Below are 20,622 nucleotides of genomic sequence, written 5' to 3'. Positions count from 1 at the left end.
TTGTGTGTACAATATATAAATGTGTGGGAAATAAATGAACGAAACACAGACCCCGTAATCTCTAGATGTCCTGGTGAAAACCTGTTACAGCATTAGGAATCCACTGGATTTGGTTGGGAGCTGAATACACCTTGCTCCTGTCTTTGGAGTCCTGCTTGAGGAGAGAATGCATTCTTAGCTCTTAAAACACTATTGACACATGTGGCAGGGACTGTGGAAGGATACTGTAAGCCACTTGGAAGTATAATGCAGTTCCTTCACTATCACTAAAGCAAAATCCTGGAATTCCCTCTCTAACAGCCTGCAGCAGTTTAAGAAGGCAGCTCACCACCACTTTGGTGACTAGTAATGGACGATAAATGATGGCCCAGCCAGCATTGCACACAAGAGAAAGAAACGCCCCAGTCTCCTCCAAGGCTGAACCTTGGTACTGCAATGATGAACTCCAGAGCCGCTTTGCAAAATGCACCTGAGTCCTGGTAAACAAAAACTTCTGTTTCACTCACCATAATATTCTTCAATTTGTGCTTCAAAGGTATGATAGACAAAAGAGAATTGCCTACAATGTGGCAACTTCTCAGACCATTGCCATCCATCAGTGTGAGGTGGGTTATAACATGCTGGCAGAGCAGAGCATCATGATGGAGATACTCGAGGCACAGCTCAGGGGCATGAGTGATCCCATATCAGGATGGGAGTGGTTCTGAGTAAAGCCTTGGCTTTCAGGCTTTAATTCAGGACGATTTAGAAACCATACATCATGCCAATGAATTCTTGCCCTTAGGATATAAATGAATGAAACATAGATCCTGTAATCTCTAGGTGTCCTGGTGAAAACCTGTTACAGCATTAGGAATCCACTGGGGATGGTTTGGCTACTTGCCTAGTTTTTGCATGAGTTTTGACTGCCCTGCTGTCTCTGGGGAGGCAGTGTCACCAGTATTGAATATGCTTGGTGGTATGACCATGGTCCTTCCTGTCCCTATAATCCCAAGACACAAGAACCTTCTTTACTTGATTAGTGTTAACATGCTCTATAAGGGACTGGTGACCCTGTCTTTTCAATGAGCTGAGGATAAAGGCCGGATAAAAAAGAAATATTATTTAAATGGAGAGAAACTGCAGACTGCTGCAGAACAGAGGGATCTAGGCAACCTTGTACATGAATCACAAAATAGTCAGTGTTCAGGTGCAGCAAGTAACTAGGAAGGCAAAAGGAATGTTGGATTTTATCATGAGGAGGCAGGCTAACTGTACAAGGCATTAGGCGGAAGTGGGTGCTGCAGATACTGGAGATCAGAGTCAAGATTAGAGTGGTGCTGGAAAAGCACAGCAGGTCAGGCAGCATCCGAGGAGCAGGAGAATCGACGTTTCAGGCAAAAGCCCTTCATCAGGAATCATTTCTGATAATGGGAAAAGGGGTCAGGAAAGTGCAGCTGAGGCCAAAATCAAATCAGCCATGATCTGATTAAATAGTAGAACAGGATTCAGTGGGCAAATGGCCTGCTGCTGTTCCTGTTTCTTATACAAGCATATAGGTCCATGCTGAATGCTGGCCAACATTGTTGGCTGCCTTTCCGACGAATATACTGAACTTTTTATTTTCTGTCACTGAAGATCTAAAATACCAGAATTTTCTGACTGCTTCCAGTGGTATTGAGTCTGATCGCACTGCATCTTGTCCTGGTTTTCTTCACAGTAGTAATGAGCGAGTCCAGGGTTGGGACAAACTGTCCATGAGATTTTGGAGATGGTGGAGAATTGGTGCAACATCGTGGGTATACAGCAATTCCTGATCCCACGCTGCACTCAGCCTTCAGTTTTGACGGGTCGAGGAATGTCAGGGGATTCACTCCTTCTGTGTTGCCAGGGAAACCCAGGTCAGGAGGACAGAGAAACAGCTAGAAAACAGAACAGAAGCTAAGACGCTACCCTATTTTTAATGCATTGTTGATCTCAAAACTGTCAGAATTGGGGCTATCAAAATGAAGTGTGCATGCAGGTCAGACTGCAAGGTTTGGGAGGACATGTTATTTTCTCTAGTTTCTACTGGAGGCCCATCCTGTTCATGGGGTTAAATGTTGTGAAATCCATAGAAGCAAGTGAAACAATGTTTATTATGCTCAGCACTTCTCCTGAAATTCTTGTGGGAAGATGATCCTGACCCTCACCCTCACCTTCATTCTCACCCTCACCCTCATTCTCACCCGCATCCTTATTCTCTCCCCCACCCTCATACTCTCCCTCACCCTCATTCTCTCCCTCACCCTCATACTCTCCCTCACCCTCATACTCTCCCTCACCCTCACTCTCACTCTCACCCTCATACTCACCCTCACCTTCACTCTCAATCTCACACTCATCCTTACTCTCCCTCACCCTCATTCTCTCCCTCATCCTCTCTCACACTCCTCACCCTCATCTCATCCTGACCCTCATTTTAATCCTCATCCTCATTCTCACTCACCTTCACTCTCATCCTCATCCTCACCTTCACCCTCACTCTCACCCTCACTCTCTTCCTCACTCTCTTCCTCACCCTCATTCTCATACTCACCCTCACCCTCACCTTAACTCTCATTCTCACTCCCATTTTCACCCTCACTCTCACTGTCATGATCACCCTCAACCTAACCTTTACCCTCACCTTCACCATCCCCCTCATCCTCACCCAAACCCACACCCTCATCTGAACGGTCACCCTCATTCTCACCCTAACTGTATCACTCACCCTTACCCTAACCATAACTGTAATGTCACCCTCACCCTTAACTTAACCCTCCTCCTCATTCTCACCCAAACCCAAACCCACACTCTCACCCTAATCCTAATCCTAACCATAACACTCACCCTTACCCTAACCCTAACTGTAACTCTCACTGTCACCCTCATCCTAATCCTCAACACCATCCTCACCCTCACGCTTACCATAATCCTCACCCTCACCCTCATTGCCCAGTGGATCCACCTGTTCTGATGCCCATTAGCACCTCCAGATACATTGCTGGCTGGGTGAGAAAGCCTTGTTAGAATGGCCTTGCCAATAGCCTTGAGAATGCTGAGGAATTAGATGCTGCAATCCCCTTTGCTCCTGTACAATGTGAAGGCTGTGGTGCCGTGCACCTCCTCGAGGACAGAGCCTCCTCTCCAGCAGAAGAGGGCGAGGTTGTGGAGATATGACAGTGGGGCCGGGCTTTCCATACTTGAGCAGCTCAGCATTCCAGCTCCTAGATTGCAGGCAGCTGCAGAAGATCATTAAGCACAGGCTGAGAAACAACCAGTTCACATGGTTATAGCCTGGACTCCTCATCTCCGTAGTGGGTCATTGGTTGTTCCTGTCAGTCAGTACAGAGTCATAGAGTTGTAGAGCATGGAAACAGAACTTTGGTTCAACTCATCCATGCCAACCATTTGCCTGCATTTGGCCCATATCTCTCTAAACCTTTCCTCTTTATGTACCTGTCCAACTGTCTTTTAAATGTTGTAACTGTACCTGCATCTACCACTCTTTGGTAGTTCATTCCATATTTGGACCACCCTCGGAAAGAAAAGGTTGCTCCTCAGGTCCCTTTTAAAACTTTCTCCTCTCACCTTAAAATTATTCCCTCCAGTTTTGAACTGCCCAACCCGACGGAAACGATTCACCTTATCCATGCCCCTCATGATTTTATAAACTTCTATAAAGTCACACCTCCTATGCTGCAGTGAGAAGATTCCCACCTTATCCAGCCTCTCCATATAACTCACACCCACTAGTCCTGGTAACATCCTTGTAAATCATTTCTGCACCTGCTCCAATTTAGTAATAAATGAGCGACCAGATCTATACATGGTATTCCAAAAGTGGCCTCACCGATGTCCTGTACAACCCTATCTGTGGATTTCAAAGTTGCAAGTTTGAATTGCAGGTGTGCTTTTTGCCGGGTGAGACTTGAACAAATAGCTTTATCCCTGTCTCTTCCTTTACTGACTGATGATTGATCATGGAGGCTTCCACGCTTCATTGGCATTATCTAGTGAACCCTCAGGAGGAAGAGACTGTTGAGAGTTTCTGAGAATTTCTGACATTTATCATCTTCTGTTGTGCGTGGAATGTTAATGCTCAGAACATCGTGTTTGGACCTGTGTATTTTCTATGATTGCACCTTGATGCTGCTACTTTGAATTATTTTCCTTTTCAATATTCAAAGCGACACAATCTGAGCAGGGCTACTTGGTCCACATCAGTTGGTTCTTATTATAGAGTATAAGGCCTACCACGTTCTCTCTGGGGTTGGATTAACTCAAGGGTTTAAATTTTTGAGCAGACGCAACACAAATGATGAATCTGGATCCCTCCCTGTCACAAACATTTCATTGGGAACGCTACTGGTTTTCTGAACTATATTGAGAAATCCAAATCTGACAATCTGTACCACCCTAAATGTCAATTAAAACAAACGTAGTCAAGTCAACAAAATCCCAATAGGCTCAATTCACTTGGTTCAGATGCCTAGTGAAAATTTCAGGCTAAATCCATAGCTGGCCTTTCCCATCTTTCTCACATTAACAAGCACTCAACTCCAGTGAAGGTCAAGGCAACAAATTAAATCCTCTGCAAATCAATACTCTCTACCATAAACCTATTTCTATTGAGTGTGACATTTAATTCTCTTGAGGTTCATTATTTCAAAGTTTTGGCTCCAGGTGCTACATCCCATGACCATTTTTGTATTCAGTGGAGAAACCAGGGGATCTCGGGCTGCGCATCCCCACATTTGTCAACACAGTAATGCAGATGGAGAATGTCATAAGAATTCTGAATGTTGTACATTGAAGCTTTTAATGTATAAGCAAAAGAAAGAGATGTTGAATTTGTACAAGCATTACCTAGATGTCTATTCGCTTATTGTCATGATGTGGAGGAGCTGGTGTTGGATTGGGGTGGACAAAGTTAAAAATCACATAACACCAGGTTATAGTCTAACAGTTTTAATTTGAGGCACCAGCTTTGGGAAGGCTGGTCTTTCATCAGGTGGTTGTCAACGGAGCAGTGCTCAGAAAGCTAGTGCTTCCAAATAAACCTGTTGGACTATAACTTGGAATTGTATGATTTTTAACTTTGTTGGATTATTGTGTGTATGGTTACTAGAAACGTACCAGGAAGGCAGCTTGTGCGTCAGTGGTGTCCCAGTTGATAGCACACTAACCTCTGAATCATAGAGTTCCAGGTTCAAGTCTGAGACTTGAAGGCTGACACTCTCTCTGCACTGAGGGAGCACTGCACTGTCAGGGGTTGTCTTTCTAATGAGGCATTAAGCTTAGACCCCATCTGCCGATGAGGTGGCATAAAGTAATCGATGACACTATGTTGAAGAAGAGTTATTCCTAGTGTCTGACCCAATATTTATCCTTCAGTCAAAACAGATCATTTGGTCATTGCCACATTGCTGTTTCTAGGATCTTTCTCTGCACATTTTGGCTGTGTTTGTGGGTCCTAAATTATAGCAGTGACTATTAAATGTCAGACAGTCAGATGGTGAAGTAGGAAATCAATCTTTGATTTTATCAGGGTTTATTTGCACTGCGCACACCCAATGCTAAGAACTCTCTCTTTATATACATCGAAGGTGCCCTTAACCTGTACGTCCTTAATCTTAATAATACAATCAGTGTGCCATTAACAATGACTCAGTATGTTGTAGACTCTCAAATACTTTGAAATATCTGGTGGTCATGAGAAATGCTATATTAATACAAGACTTTTTCCAGTTGTGAAGCTTTTACTTTTTATCAGCAAAGTTCCTTTGGAAAATTATGAATTTCAAGGGTAAGCAGTGAAGGAGTAATACTGATTAACAAATCTACATAAGCAGCTTGGACACCTGATTATCTGCCAGAGTGAAAAGGCAAGTTAGTTTTCAGGCAGACAGTTGCTAGAACATGACATTGTTTTACCGCACATATTGAGACTGAGAGCATCACCCCATTTGGATTAGAGTTAAATATCTATTTGAAAAAGTATGCACAGGCAGTCTCTGGGTTTCATTTGTCAGTACATTTGCAAGTCAATTTGTTTGCAAGTCTGAGCACAGTACAGGACAATATAAAATAGTTGTTCGTAAGTATGAGGAAACATTCACTTGTTGGATCTTTAAAATTAATGTTAATACACCTCAGAATGGGATTTCATTAGTAAGTACAAGCATTTGTAAGTCAGATGTTCATAAATCCGGGACCACCTGTGAAAGGATTATCGTGGTTAGACTTAATTGAAGATATACCACAGATGGGCTGAGACATTTTCACTGGAGCGTAGGAGGTTGAGAGGTGACCTTAATGAAGTTTATAAAATAATGAGGGGTATAGATAGTGTCAACGGTAGTTGTCTTTTCTCTCGGATGGAGGATCTCAAGACCTGGGGGCACGTTTTTAAGGTGAGATGAGAGAGATTTTAAAAATACATGAGGGGCAAATCTTTTACACAGAGAGATATAGATGCTCGTGTCGAATGAACTTCCTGAGATTGAGGATGTGGGCACAATTACAACACTCAAAAGACATTTGGATAAGTACATGAATAGGAAAGGCTTGGAGGGATGTGGGCCAGGAGTAGGCAGGTGGGACTAGTTTGGTTTGGGAATATGTTTCGCATGGACTGTGATGCGGAAGTGCTGGTGTTGGACTGGGGTGGACAAAGTTAAAAAATAAAATGACACAATGCTATAGTCCAACAAGTTTATTTGGAAGTACAAGCTTTCAGAGTGCTGCTCCTTTGTCAGCTAGCTAGTAGTTGGACTGAAGGGTCTGTTTCCATGCTGTATGACTCTGTGACTCTATGACAGAGAAACAATGGGTTCAATGCCCTCTGTGTTCTTAATGATTCTACTGGACAGACCATACATTTTAAGGCTCTCTTTAAGATGAAGGACTGTGCTTATTGTGCTAACAGTAGTCTGTTTCAGCTGAAGTAACATTGATGAGCAACTTTAAACTGAGGTCGGACTTCCATTTGAGGTGTTAAACCTGTGTCTGATATTTGTACAGGTTATTTGGTTCACAATGCCAAAATACTTGGTCAGGTCAAGCCCTGCTTCCATTCAAGGAAGCTTTCTTCAGTTTTAACATGGTGCTGGGATCATGTCAATTGTTCCCCAAGTTGCACAGAAGCCATGCTGTGAAGCCACATGCACAGACAACGACTGAGTGACAATACATTAACCCTCTGCAGAAACTGTTTCTGCTATTGAAGGCAGTGATATCCACAATGATTGTCACAGATGGTCTTGTATCAACCTCAGAGAATCTTAGATCAGCTCCAGTCATTGTCAGCAATGCTCCCCTGTGTTTCATCCAGATGTTTTGGTACCTTGGAAGTACCCTCCCCAATAACACTAAACTGAATTATTAAATCAACCACAGTCTGGCAAAAGCAAGCTCAGCATCTGGCAAACTTTGGAGACAGCATGGAGTTTGCTTCTGAACAAAGATCAAACGTTCTTTTTCTTTTGTTAAACACTCCTCTGTGGCGGCCAAAACAGACCTTTCATCACAACATATTCCTTCTCGATGGACGTCAAAGATTCCATCGCACTATTTGTAAGAAGAGCAGCCAGCACTTATCCATTACCCTGCGCCAACAGACCACTCTAGTTGCTCAATTATCTCATTGCTGTTTCTGGGAACTTGCTCTGCACACACCGGCTGTGCCCTGTGCCCACATTATAGCGATGCCAACCCTTTAGAAGTAAATCACGGGTTGTGAAGTGCATTTGTAACGTCCAGCAGTCGTGAAAGGTGCCAGTTATTTTGGGCTGAATTGGCTTCCTTGTTTACAATAAATTTCTTTTCACAAATCCTTTGAATGGCAGATTAAATCTGAGACCACAACCTGTTGATAAACTATTTGTTGAAAGTTTACTTGGCTAGTTGCGGACCGTTGTTTCATCTTTATTCAATGATAAGATCCATTCTAAACTTCTTATCACCTTGTTTGCCCTCCAAGCTGGGCATTTCTTGCAAACACAGTACTTGAACACAGCCAGAAGAAAGGAATTTTCATTAACAGCTCTTCAATATAACATTCAAATATATTACATAAAAGGTCATATTCAGCTTGTGTACATATCCTCCAGGATTTTTATTGATGTGGGCGGCACGGTGGCACAGTGGTTAGCACTGCTGCCTCACAGCGCCAGAGACCTGGGTTCAATTCCCGCCTCAGGCGACTGACTGTGTGGAGTTTGCACGTTCTCCCCGTGTCTGCGTGGGTTTCCTCCGGATGCTCCGGTTTCCTCCCACAGTCCAAAGATGTGCGGGTCAGGTGAATTGGCCATGCTAAATTGCCCGTAGTGTTAGGTAAGGGGTAAATGTAGGGGTATGGATGGGTTGCACTTTGGCGGGTGGGTGTGGACTTGTTGGGCCGAAGGGCCTGTTTCCACACTGTAAGTAATCTAATCTAAAAAAATTTGTTTTTTTCAAATTAACTATTTCTTCCAAGTTTTATGCTTGATGACTGGTTCTCCTTCCATTGTTTATGGGGATGAGAAACTTCAGTTATGAGGAAAGATCAGAGGTATTGGGACAACTTCTCTTTGGAGAAGACAAAGCGAAGAGGAGATCTGATCCGAGTTTTTGAATTCATGCGGGGTCTGGAAGAAGTAGATAGGGAGAAACAGTTCCCACTCTGAAACCAATCAAGGACCAGAAGCCACAAATTTAAAGTGTTTTGCAAAAGAAACAACTGCGGGATGAGAAGAAACTTTCCTGTTTTCACAGCGAGCAGTTTGAGTCTGGAGTGCGGTGCCTGGAGTATTGGTGGGAGTAAGTTCAACTGGGGCCCTCGAGAGGCCATTGGATTATTATTTAAATAGAAACAACGTACAAGCTAAAAGGCTAACTAGATTTAGGCACCAAGCCAAAATGCTCAGACAGCTAGTGTAGACACAATGGACTAATGGCCTCTTTCAGCATCAGAATTCTGTGATTTATTTTATATATACACAACCTCAGATATATTGATAGAGTGACACAGTTGCTCAGCACTGCTGCCTCACAGTGCCAGGGACTTGGGTTCCACCCTTGGATAACTGTCTGTGTGGAGTTTGCACATTCTCCCTGTGTCGATGTGGGTTTCCTCTTGGTGCTCTGGTTTCCTCCCACAGTCCAAAGATGTACAAGTTAAGTGTCTTAGCCATGTTGAATTGCCCATAGCGTCCGGGGATATGCAGGCTAGATGGGCTAGTCATAGAAAATACAGAGGGATGGGTCTGGGTGGGATGCTCTTCAGAGAGTCAGTGTGAACTCAATGAGCTGAATGGCCTCCTTCTGTACTGTGGGGAGTCAGAAACTCCTTTCATCGCATTATATACTGGTGTAACACTTTATTGAACACTCCTATCAGAGCACTACATAAAGACTTTCTTCGAATAACACCTTCTGTGACCACTCAAAGAGCTTCACAGCCAATGAGGTACTTTTCAAACTCAGTCACTGAATCTGTTCAAGACTGAGATTGATGGATTCTAGATATAAATTACATCAAGGAAAATGGGAAATCAATCATGATCTAGAATGGTGTAGCAGGGTTGAGGGCTGAATGGTCTATGCCTGATCCTGTGTTTCTATGATTTGTAGTTTTGCCCGATGCAAGCAAAATCTGGACACATCTTGATGGTGTCTGTTTCAAAGAGCAGTGGCTGCTCTCTGATTCTGTACATCCATTTCATCAGGTTGTGTTTTTGATGCTGTGGGAAATTGGATCACGCTGTATATAGTTTACAGATATAAAGCAAAGGCTTAAGGATGCAATACAGCAGGAGTCACACAGACAGTGTTCATTAACTATGAGGAGTGTGATTGTATGTAATTTTATAGGGTACTGAGATGAGGATTATAGATAGCTGGGTCCTCTTAAATATTGGGCACATGGAACAGGAGTCGCCCGTTAAACCTCAAAGTCTTTATTCGTAGCTCATAAACCTGAGCTCTATTCGGCCTCCCTGTTACTTTATTGCCAAAAGTCTGTCAATCTGTGACAGTTAGCATTGGCGGTAAGCTGGAGACTCTGTCATGGCCCATCTGCTTCTCCCTCTCCAGCCTGTGTAAGGGGCTGGAGTGGGGCCACCGTTTTCCTCAATGGCCCTCCTTTGCAGTAAGGCGGAGCAGTGTAGTTGCTTGTTGAAATCCTCTGTCTCTGATCTAAGAGGTGGAAGCTCAGGCTGGGAGATCACCTGAAGGCTTGTCCCCTTCCCTAAAGGGTTTATTTTCTCTTTCTGGTGGCCACCTATATTTCCAAACTCACCCTCTGTGCTCCCTGGCCAAGGTTAGCAGCAACTCAGTTTTTAACAAAATCTCATTCCTTGTTTTCAGGTCTCTCTGTTACCTCTTTCCTCCCTCGCTCGAGAACCTCCTACAGCCCTCCAAGATCATGGCGCGTCTCCAGTTCTAGCCTCTTATGCATCCTCTTCATCCCATCAATATTTTTCGTATCTTCAGCTGCCTCAGCCTTGAGTTCTGGCATTGTCTCCTGAAAACTCGTCATCTTTCTACCCCTTTCTCCTCCTCAAAGACGGTCCTTATGACCTTCCTTCTGACTAACCTCCTTTCCTGATATCCCATTGGGCAGTTTGTTGTAAATTTTGATTGTTAATCATCCTTTGTGAAGTGTCTTCCGTTGTTTGACCAAAGGTGCTGCATAGATGCAAGTTGTTGTAGCTGCAGCTCATGGTTCAAAATGTTCCTGGAACTTAAAGAGTCCACAGAACTCTCTAAGGGAAACACACAAGGGAATGCTTTTCAGAGGCTATCATTTATATAAAACATAAATGCAAGTTTGGTGCAAAGTTCAGCTAAAAAAAGTAGCAAGACAGAGCAGTTCCCAGATTTGCAGAGCAGCCCCTGTCATGGAATGGATTGATCAAACAACACTGTGTTTGCTTTTTGTAGAGTTCACTAGAGAATTGCCCTGGTTAAGACTTTGGCTATATTGAGTAAGGCTGCTAAACCTGGAAGTGTGTGAACTTGTCTTGTCAACAGAGCTTTCCTTTTTTGGTGGCATTGGAAGCTAGTTCTTGGAAATGCACATGGGAAAAATAATTTGTTTACTTGCAAAGGCTTCCATACCCTCAAACCGATACTTCTTCACGATTCCTTCTGTCTCTGGCTTGAGGTATCGGATCAGTCTAGGATTTCCACACAAGAGATCACATATTCTCAATATTGTAGTGTGTCTCTATGTCAAACTTCACTTAATGCCAGATGACTACTGGCACTAATAAAGTGAGTTCCAATCACGCACTCAGTGTAAACACGAGGCTCTAGTTTTAACAACACCCACTTGCCAAGGACTGAGTGAAGAAGGGGTTAAAATTGAGACAATCCAGTCGCTGCACAGTTCCTGTCTTTAACAGAAAGTCCAACTCCGTTCCAAAATATACCAGTTAGAATCCAGAGCAATCCCCCTGAATTGATTGAAATGTGACATCCATGTTTGGTACTTGGATGCTGATGTCATTTTGATTGTGCTGGATTTCCCAGTGGTCTCCCTGTCCAGTCACACCTCCTGAGATTGTAAGTGCTGTCTAAAGTTGGCCTTCCCCAGTCCCCAAGGTCTCCATGCCAATAGAGATAGAACAGTGGCAAGCCTCCTGCCTCATAGGCCAAAGGTTTATTTACCAGGGCCTGTCAAAGACGCTCTGCCCTGAAGCTTTTCTTGCTTCCAGCAGCAGGGACAGTCCGGAGTGCACAACTTGAAAGCAGCCTTTCTAAACCCAATTAACCAAAACTAGTCAGCCCATTACCTTTCCAATGGAAACCAATGAAATCTACTGGCTTCTTTCTTGTTCAGTATATCATTGCACTAGAAGGGGCTCTCTCTCAGGGTGTGGAAGGATGAACCAGGAGCTGTCCTCACTAGGTAGGATTATCATTCCACCGCTGTCACACTCCGTGTGATCACTATCCAAGGATTCTGCCAGTCACCACATTGCTTCCCTTTCTGATGGCTCAGCCATCCTTTCATTACTGCACTTCTGCAGGAATGACGTGGAGTTGCCGGTGTTGGACTGGGGTGGACAAAGTTAAAAATTGCACAACAAGGTTATAATCCAACAGGTTTATTTGGATGTACAAACTTCTACAGGAAGGTTGCCTTGGGATAATTAGAATTAGAATTAGGTTTATTGCCACATATACTCAAGTACAGGGATACATGAGTACAACAGAAAGTGTACAAAGTCGCCATTTCCAGTGCCATCTTAGGTACAAAGATATCTAGGTACAAAATCTTAGGTATAAATTTGAAAAAATGTAACAGGGAGGCCGAATAGAGCTCAGGTATTTCAGCCAGGAATAAAGTTAAAAGATCAGCATTACAGTCCTTATAAAGCTAGGTAAAGTTAGAAAAGCAAAGAAATAAAGGTAAAAGTTTCTTGTTCTCTGGCCCAAAAGTATTGTTACTCTATTCTTCCCAACATGACAATGTCAGCAGGATTGGATTTGGAGGAGACAGGGAGACTGCTGCAGTTTGGCACAGTGAGCTTTCTGGCACTGCATTCACTGAGCTAGAATGAACAAACAAGGGAACAAGGAGGCCTTTTGACATTCTGGAACCTCTCCAGTGACTCATATCAGGGAAAAACAACTTCCTAGACCTTTGATGTGCAAGGGGTAAGAAGGGAAAGTAATCTCCTTCGGAACAATGCACTCCTGCTTTCAATTAGCTTCTGACTGACTGAGCCACTGAGATGTGCCATCTACAAGAGAGCAGTTTCTAGTCAAGTCAATTCAGTGGAAGACCACCCAATCTCTTAATGGGCCTGGCTGACTGGTTCACATCTGATACACAATATTGCAAATTCAGAGCCTGGAGTATACAATCTATCAGTGTTTGCTGACAATAAACTATTGCATTTCCTGCATCACAATAGAGACTACGCTTCAAAACCAATTAATTGGCTGTAAAATGCTTTTGGGTCATCCCATTGTTGCGAAAAGTGCCAACTAAATGCTGAAGCATGGAACGGAAGCTATGAGTTGCCCACCCAAAACTGGACTTGAGAAGAAATGGGGCCCAAGTTTTATTTCATGGCAAGAATTATCGATTTGTTTATCTCCCAGCAGCACATTGACATTTTTATATGATTGAAATAAGGGATATTGAATTAGGATATGCTGTCGATATTTGACTGCAGCTGAATCGATTTTAATCTGAAGTTTGTGACAGAGCAGTTCAAGCTCTTTATTTGGAGTCAAGTAAACCTTGCAATAGTACTTCATGTAACAACCAATTTATATTTACCAAGTTACTGCTCAAAATAAATACAGCAAACATTTTACTAAGCAGCACCAATGGGACCAGGAGCCGGTTGATTAAATATTCTGGTTGACTAAGAAGTCCACATTAATCAATGTAAAAACACACTCCATTATGGGGGCGCTGTGTAGCGCCTACCCCTGAACCAGGAGTCCCAGGTTCAAGTCCCACCTGCTCCAGAGGTGTGTAATAATATCTCTGATCAGGTTGGTTAGAAAAATAGGTATACTCAACACTGTTATACTTTATTCACAGCTTAAATCACTTCAATATAATGCAACTTTGCCTTAAGTAACACTTACCAGCAGAGAGCCTGCTCACTCGTACCCTCAGCTGACAGTGTGGAGATTGTGATAATACAGTGAACTTCTGGTGTTGAGGCTATTTAATTTTTGCCAGTTTATCAGCTCAGAAGGTGCTATTTAAAATAAAGTTTTCAGCACATGAAGAAAATGTTAAAATCCATATTCAGGTGCTCCATTACCAAAGTTATATTTGCAGCTTCCAGCCATTGGGCACATTGGGGCAGGGTGTCCCGTAAGGCAGTGGGACCCAGAAAGCAGGATTTTCCTCCTTTTCCTTCTCTGTTTCTGCTCTGCCTCAAAGTTACGGTGTTTGGAATGGAACCACAAGGTTGCAGTTAGGTGGGCATGTTGTTGGCATTTTGGGTGATTGGTAGTGAGCTCCTTCTGGACATTCATGCCAATTCTACCGCATTGTCAGGAGAAATATTGTTTTTGTCCTTCCCTGGAACACTTGGCCAATTGAGAGTTGAGGAAATTAGATCTTTACAGCACCCATGGTTCTGTCCATCTGGGCTGGTTTTTGGGGTTTTTTTTGCTGAATGCTTGGAGACCTGACTTCAAGAAGGACAAATTGAGAAGATACTTCACCTGATGAAGGAGCAGCACTCGAAAGCTTGTGATTTCAAATAAACCTGTTGGACTATTACCTGGTGTCACGTGACTTTTGACTTCGTCCACCCCAGTCCAACACCAGCACCTCCACATCAAGAAGGACACTCACGTGTGTACACTGATCCTCCCATTGAGTCTGGAGAATGCACAAGTGGAATTACTGGCAGAATTTATCTCAAGGGATCATTCTAATGCATAAGCCTTTTCACTACAAGGTGCTGATCCATACACAGTCCCTTTATGTTGCATCTATGAAATACTGGTTACAACAATATGTTTCCCTACTAGGATGCCCCTCTCAGATCTGCCTTTCTAAAGGAGCAAGAGTGGTGTACATGATAGTTAGGTGATCTTTAATCTTGAACCATTAAGAAATTACAGAGAGTTGTGATCACAGCCCAGTTCATCACACAAACCAACCGTCCAGCCATTGACTCTGTCTATACTTCCCTCTGCCTTGGGAAAACAGCCAACACAATCAAAGACCCCTCGCAATCTGGTTATACGCTCCTCCAATCTCTTTCATCGGTTAAAAGATACAAACATTTGCAAACATGTACTAACAGATTTACGAACAGCTTCTTCCCTGCTGTTGTCAGACTGATGAACAAACCTCTCAAATATTGGAGTTGATCTTTCTCTGCACCTTCTCTGTAGCTGTAACACTATATTCAGCATTTTGATCTATTACCCTAATGTACTCGTGTCAGGTATGATTTGCCTGGATGCCATGCACTGCAATACTTTTCACTGTATCTCGGTACATGTGACAATAAAAAACGAAATCAATTGTTGCAAACCTTAAGTGAACAAACTAAATTGTGTTTGAGGCTGAGATAATTCCAATAATTTCAGCTGTCAGGACTGTGAGGTGGGGAGGCTTGCATTGAATTGTAGAATTTGAGGGATGTGTTGGAAAGGAGTCTGCTGTCCTGCTGCTTAGTAATTAGAATTGCAGAATTGTGGATAGTTGATGACTAATTCAGCAACTCCCCCATTGTGTATGGCAGTGCAGACAGCTGCATGACACTGCAGAAAGGCACTTAATCAATCAATCAACTAGACAAAGCTATAATATTAGTGTGTCTTTGCACAGCACTCTCATCAAAAACGCAAAATGATCTGAGCTGAAGTAAGTCATTAATTTAAATGTTACATTAAGGTGTTTTTAGTGTCCTGAAGAATTTGAGGTTTAAACAAATGTGGCAGAATAGGTTAGTTTAGTCTCTGTTTATTCTGAATGGGGTTGGGGATAGTTTGGCCCAGTTTTAGTTGTATTCCACGTTAGATATGTGAAACAAGAAGACCACCATCATTTTTGCAACTGCACATTTGTGTGCTTGGAAACAGCAATAGGGGGTTGCTCTGTGCATGAGATGAACCTGTGGAGTTTGGTATGGAAGGTGTTAAAGTTTTGCCCCTTTTCTTTCCGCAGATGATGGAGAGAGGGTCGTCTTCAGGGGCAGACAGTAGACGGAGCACAGAAGCAGCCGCTACCAAACTCACTGAAGAGTCTACGCTGAAGCGAGGAGAAAGTTACATCAGGTATGTTCACAGTCCTTGAGACGAATGAAGATGCCTGTCACGTTTCTTATTAAAAAAAACTCTTGCTCTTGTTAACATTGTGGTATGTGTAGTATGATGTGTGTAAAAACAATATATAATATGTATGTGAGTGTGTTTACCTTCCTGAAACTATGGGCTGTGCAATATATTAAGAGAGAAATGTCAGACTTTGCTTATGGTTTCCATCTGAAGCTAACTAATATTTACATCCACTCTGGACTTTGAATTGATATTTGAAGTTAGGAGCAGATTTTTCTTCGATATAATCCAAACCAAATGCTTTGTTTGCTAACTTCAAGCAAACATACAGTGGTTGCAATGTCTGGACAGTATATAGTAAGGAAAGTTCTCTTTTCTGAGGCTGTTTCTTGAAGCTGCTATATTTTCAAACAAATGTGTACATTTGCACAAATCATAGATTTAATCTTCAAAAGTATATCCAGCAAACGAATTGTCCTAATTAGATTATTCCTTGCATCATTCAAACTGGAATCTGCCTTTGTACCATAGCTGACTGGACACACAAGTTGGCCGCAGCATGGTGAGGGTAACCTGACATTTAGAATACAAGTGAACGAAGGACTGGATAGTCTACATCATTGGATCAAAGGTTAAGAAACAAACAGAGGACAGGTTGAGAACTGGAGTGCGTTAGTGTCACTCAGGTAGAGAAAGAGGAAAAGAGAGGGAAAGACAAGAAAGAAGAAACGTTAGATTAAAGTGCAAAATGTGACCCTTTCAAATTTTCTCACAATAATTCAGCTTCATGACAATTTCCATGTTTGTAATTATTCATTTTTTGAACACTGAGGTTGAGTTATTACCATTACCAGTTAGTTATTAAAAGGATATTTGTGTTATTAATTCCATGACTTGATTTTCCATGATGAGTTTAATGAGCAAATAATGTGATGTGACTCATGGGGGTGGGCCTACACTGAGACATTCTTTTCAGGAGTTCTGCAAATTGTCCATGAACTCGTGATGATTTGTGTTTCACTCCCACCACAAACCAGTAAAATGTTTCCTGCCCATGCAAACTTTCCCCCTTAACGAGAAAGACAAAACATGGGAAACTAGAATCAAAACCATCGGCACAGGGGTAGATATTCCAGGGTTGTATTCGGGAGTGTGTGTTCCGAACAAGATCCTGGAGCTTGCACTCTGCTCAATGGAGTCTACAAAGAAAGTCTCTCCTGTACTTGCTCAAGGGATGGTATTGGGCTTTGAAGATTTGCAGCAAATGGTGCCTTCAAATGGTTCTGGAGTTTCAGAATGCAGGATCCCTCCCTGTCTAAAAACTCCCTGGACCTAACCAAGTCTGTCATCTTTGTGGGAGTGTTTACTGTCCCAGGAGCCCGCGACTGGTGCTAGAGGGACTGAAAGAGCAACCGATTGATTTGATTAGATTAGATTAGGTTCCCTACAGTGTGGAAACAGGCCCTTCACCCCAACAAATGCACACCGGCCCTCCGAAGAGCAACCCACCCCCCTCTGACTAATGCACCTAACACTATGGACAATTCACCTAACCTGCACATCTTTGGACCATGGGTGGAAACCAGAGCACCCAGAGAATGTGCAAACTCCACACAGACAGTCACCCAAGGCTGGAATCGAACCTGGTGCTATGAGGCAGCAGTGCTAACCACTGAGTCACCGGGCCGCCCCACAGGGTTGGCAGTGCTCCAGGCAGACCTCTCTCCCACTGAGACAGGGAACTCTTTGTGTTTGGTGAGGCCAGCTACAGTGTAATAACACCACGGGGCAGTTTTTTAAAAAGATAGCCAGTTGATGGCTGACTTCTGTGATGGGTTTGGGGGAATCTGATATTCCCAATGGATACTCACTGGACAGGGGACAAAAAATGGTTGGACTCTGATGGAAGCACACTGATGTGGCTCTAATCAGATAGCACTTCTAAAGAATAACCAAGGAAGGGTCACCCGACCCGAAAGGTTAACTCTGATTTCTCTCCACGGATGCAGCCTGACCTGCTGAGCTTTTCCAGCAACTTCTATCTTAGCTCTTCTAAAGAGCTAGCATAGGCCTGGTGACTTGAATGTTCTCCAGTGCTATTGATTCTCGGTGACCTGCCAAGATTCAGATGTTGGCCACACTATTACTTAGTTTTTTTTAAAATAAAATGTTAAGTAAAATATTCAAATGCCAGTCATAGTCACATATTTTCCCATTCAGTTGTTTCCTGTGTGTATTGATTTTCCCATTTATGTGTCACAGAGCCTCACTTATAGGCTAGGATCACGACAAACTGTCCAAATGTTCTCTTATGGAGCATTAATTGAGACTTCTGGGAACAATCTGATTCCCAGTCCTCACAGATAAATAAATTATGTACATTAGAGTGTTGAACAAAATTGGCAATATATTTTGCAAGTCTAAGCTTGTATGATGCATCACTGAGTGCAGCTGGCTCACATTTCATGCCACTATAATAACCCTGTGCCACTACAAAGGAACACTGTCTCTTACAACCCAATGTCTGCCATTAAATCATTCGTCATGACACAAACCAGGATTCGAGAGTTTATTTACAGTAATGGTTCATAACAATTGATCTTTCAGTGTCTCTGTGACCTGATCAATGACAAAAACAGAATCTTACTGTTATGCATTAGGTAGATGTTTGGATTGGGTGGGTGAATGACATATGAATATCAAATAACCCGACCTACTTTTGGGACAGAATAAGTGACTGGGGAAGACAGTGGGGAGCACTTTGGAACCAGTTCTATTAATTTTAAAATTGTTAAGGTCTAGAAGTTCAAGTTCTAAATTGGAGCAAGGCAAATTTTGTTGGAATTAGACAGGAGCTTGGAGTAGTTTGTTTGTAGGCAAAGGGATCTCTGGCTCTGGTAAGTGGGAGGTCTTTAAAAGTGAGATAGCTAGAGTTAAAGATCTGAATGTTTGTGTGAGGGCTTTGGGCAAGGTTAGCAGGAATAGGGAAGCCAAGATGACAAGAGATATTGAGGCTTTGGCCAGAAGGAAGAAAGCATGCCTCAGGTACAGACAGCTGGGATCCAAGGTAACAGAGGATACAGAAGTTTACTGAAGAAGAATATCAGGAGGGCAAAAAGGGGGCACAAGATAGTTTTGGCTGAAAGGATTAGGGTGAATCCAAAGAGGTTGTATAAGTACACTAAAGGAAAAAGAATAAATAGATAGTGAATAGATCCCCTCAGAGACCAAAGTGGACATGTAAGAGTGGAACCAGAGGAGGTGGGTGAGGTCCACAATGAATATTTCTCCTCTGTATTTACCATGGAGAAAGACATGAAGACTTGGGAACTTGGGGAAGTTTGTGATGATATCTCGGGAACAGTCCTTATCACACGAGAGGAGGTGTTGGGTGTATTAGAATGTATGAGGGTGGATAAATCTCCTGGTCCTGACCAGATATATCCAAGAACACTGCAAGAGGCTAGAGAAGAGATTGTGGAGGTTCTGGCTGATATTTTAGCATCATCGTTAGCCATGGGTGAGGTTCCAGAAGACTGGAGGGTAGCGAATATTATGCAGTTATTCAAGAAGGTCTGCAAAGGAAAGCCTGGGAACTATAGACCAGTAAACTTAACATCTGTGGTAGGTGAGTTACTTGAGAAGATTCTGAAATACGAGATACATGCATTTCGAAAGACAGAAGACAGGGTTTGATTAGGGGTAGTCAGCATGGCTTTGTGTGTGGGATATCATGCCTCACAAATTTGTTAGAGTTCTTTGATGAATTGACCAGGAAGGTTGAGGAGGGCAGGGTGGTAGATGTAGTCTATAGGGATTTCAGTAAAGCCTTTGAGAAGGTTCCACATGGTAAGCTGCTTGGAGAGGTTAGATCACATGGAATCCAGGGGAAGCTGGAAAATTGGATACACATGTGGCTTGATGGTAGGAAGCAGAGGGTAATAGTGGAAGGATACTTGTCAGACTGGAGGCCTGTGACTAGTGAAGTGCCTCAGGGGTCAGTGCTGGGCCCATTACTGTTTGTTATCTACATCAATGATTTGGATGAGAATGTACAAGGTATGATTAGTAAGTTTACAGATGACACTAAAATAGGCGGTATCATGGACAGTGAGGAAGGTTATCAGAAATTGCAGCAGGACCTTGATCAGCTTGGGGAAGTGGGCCGAGAAATGGTAAATAGAGTTTAATATAGATAAGTGCATAAGCCTTGCATTTTGGAAAGTCAAATCAAGGTAAGAGTTTTATAGTGAATGGTAGGGCCTTAAGGTGTGTAGTGGAACAGAGGGACCTTGGAGTTGAGGTACCCACTTCTCTGAAAATGGAGTCACAGGTAGACAGGGCAGTGAAGAAGGCACACTGACCTTCATCAGACAGGGCAGTGAGTATAGAAGTCGGGAAGTTATGCTGTGATTGTACAAGATGCTGGTGAGGCCACACTTGGAGTATTGTGTTCAGTTTTGATCACCTTGCTATAGAAAGGATATTATTAAACTGAAAAGAGTGCAAAAGAAATTTACAAGGATGTGGCTAGGATTCAAGGGCCTGAGTTAAAGGGAGAGGCTGGACAAGCTAGGACTTTTTTCGTTCGAGTGTCGGAGACTGAAAGTGGGCTCTTATAGAAGTGCATAAGGTCATGAGAGGCACGGATAGCGTGAATACACTGCCTCTTTTTCCCAGGGTTGGGGAGAGGTTAGTGGTGAAAGAATAAAAGGGAACCTTTTTTAATGGAGGGTGGTACACATATGGAATGAGCTGCCAGTGGAAGTGGTTGAGGTGGGTAAATTAGCAAAATTTAAAAGGCATCTGGGCAAATACATAGATAGGAAAGGTTTCAAAGGATATGAGCCAAATGCAGGGAAATGA

The 20,622-nt window shown here is 42.9% G+C and overlaps 1 protein-coding gene and 1 long non-coding RNA gene across 9 annotated transcripts in view; one reads left to right on the top strand and one right to left on the bottom strand.

Annotated features, from left to right (window-relative positions):
* The window catches only part of fam13c (family with sequence similarity 13 member C), a 135,067-nt gene that overhangs the window by 22,138 nt on the left and 92,307 nt on the right, over positions 1-20,622 (top strand). For all 8 annotated transcript variants that reach the window (XM_087999071.1, XM_087999072.1, XM_043712339.2 and 5 more), the window contains exon 2: positions 15,647-15,756. In XM_087999071.1, the coding sequence (XP_087855197.1) occupies positions 15,647-15,756 (110 nt within the window). The remainder of the gene's footprint in view (positions 1-15,646; positions 15,757-20,622) is intronic.
* The window catches only part of LOC148145992 (uncharacterized), a 30,995-nt gene continuing 11,538 nt past the window's right edge, over positions 1,166-20,622 (bottom strand). The window contains exon 3 of the long non-coding RNA XR_015760961.1: positions 1,166-1,901. This is a non-coding gene — a long non-coding RNA (uncharacterized LOC148145992). The remainder of the gene's footprint in view (positions 1,902-20,622) is intronic.

This window comes from Chiloscyllium plagiosum, unplaced genomic scaffold (genome assembly GCF_037043375.1).
Source record: "Chiloscyllium plagiosum isolate Xiang-an unplaced genomic scaffold, Cpla_swu_hap1 HiC_scaffold_22, whole genome shotgun sequence".
Classification (NCBI taxonomy): Eukaryota; Metazoa; Chordata; class Chondrichthyes; order Orectolobiformes; family Hemiscylliidae; genus Chiloscyllium; species Chiloscyllium plagiosum.
This window is presented reverse-complemented; position numbering and strand designations above follow the sequence as displayed.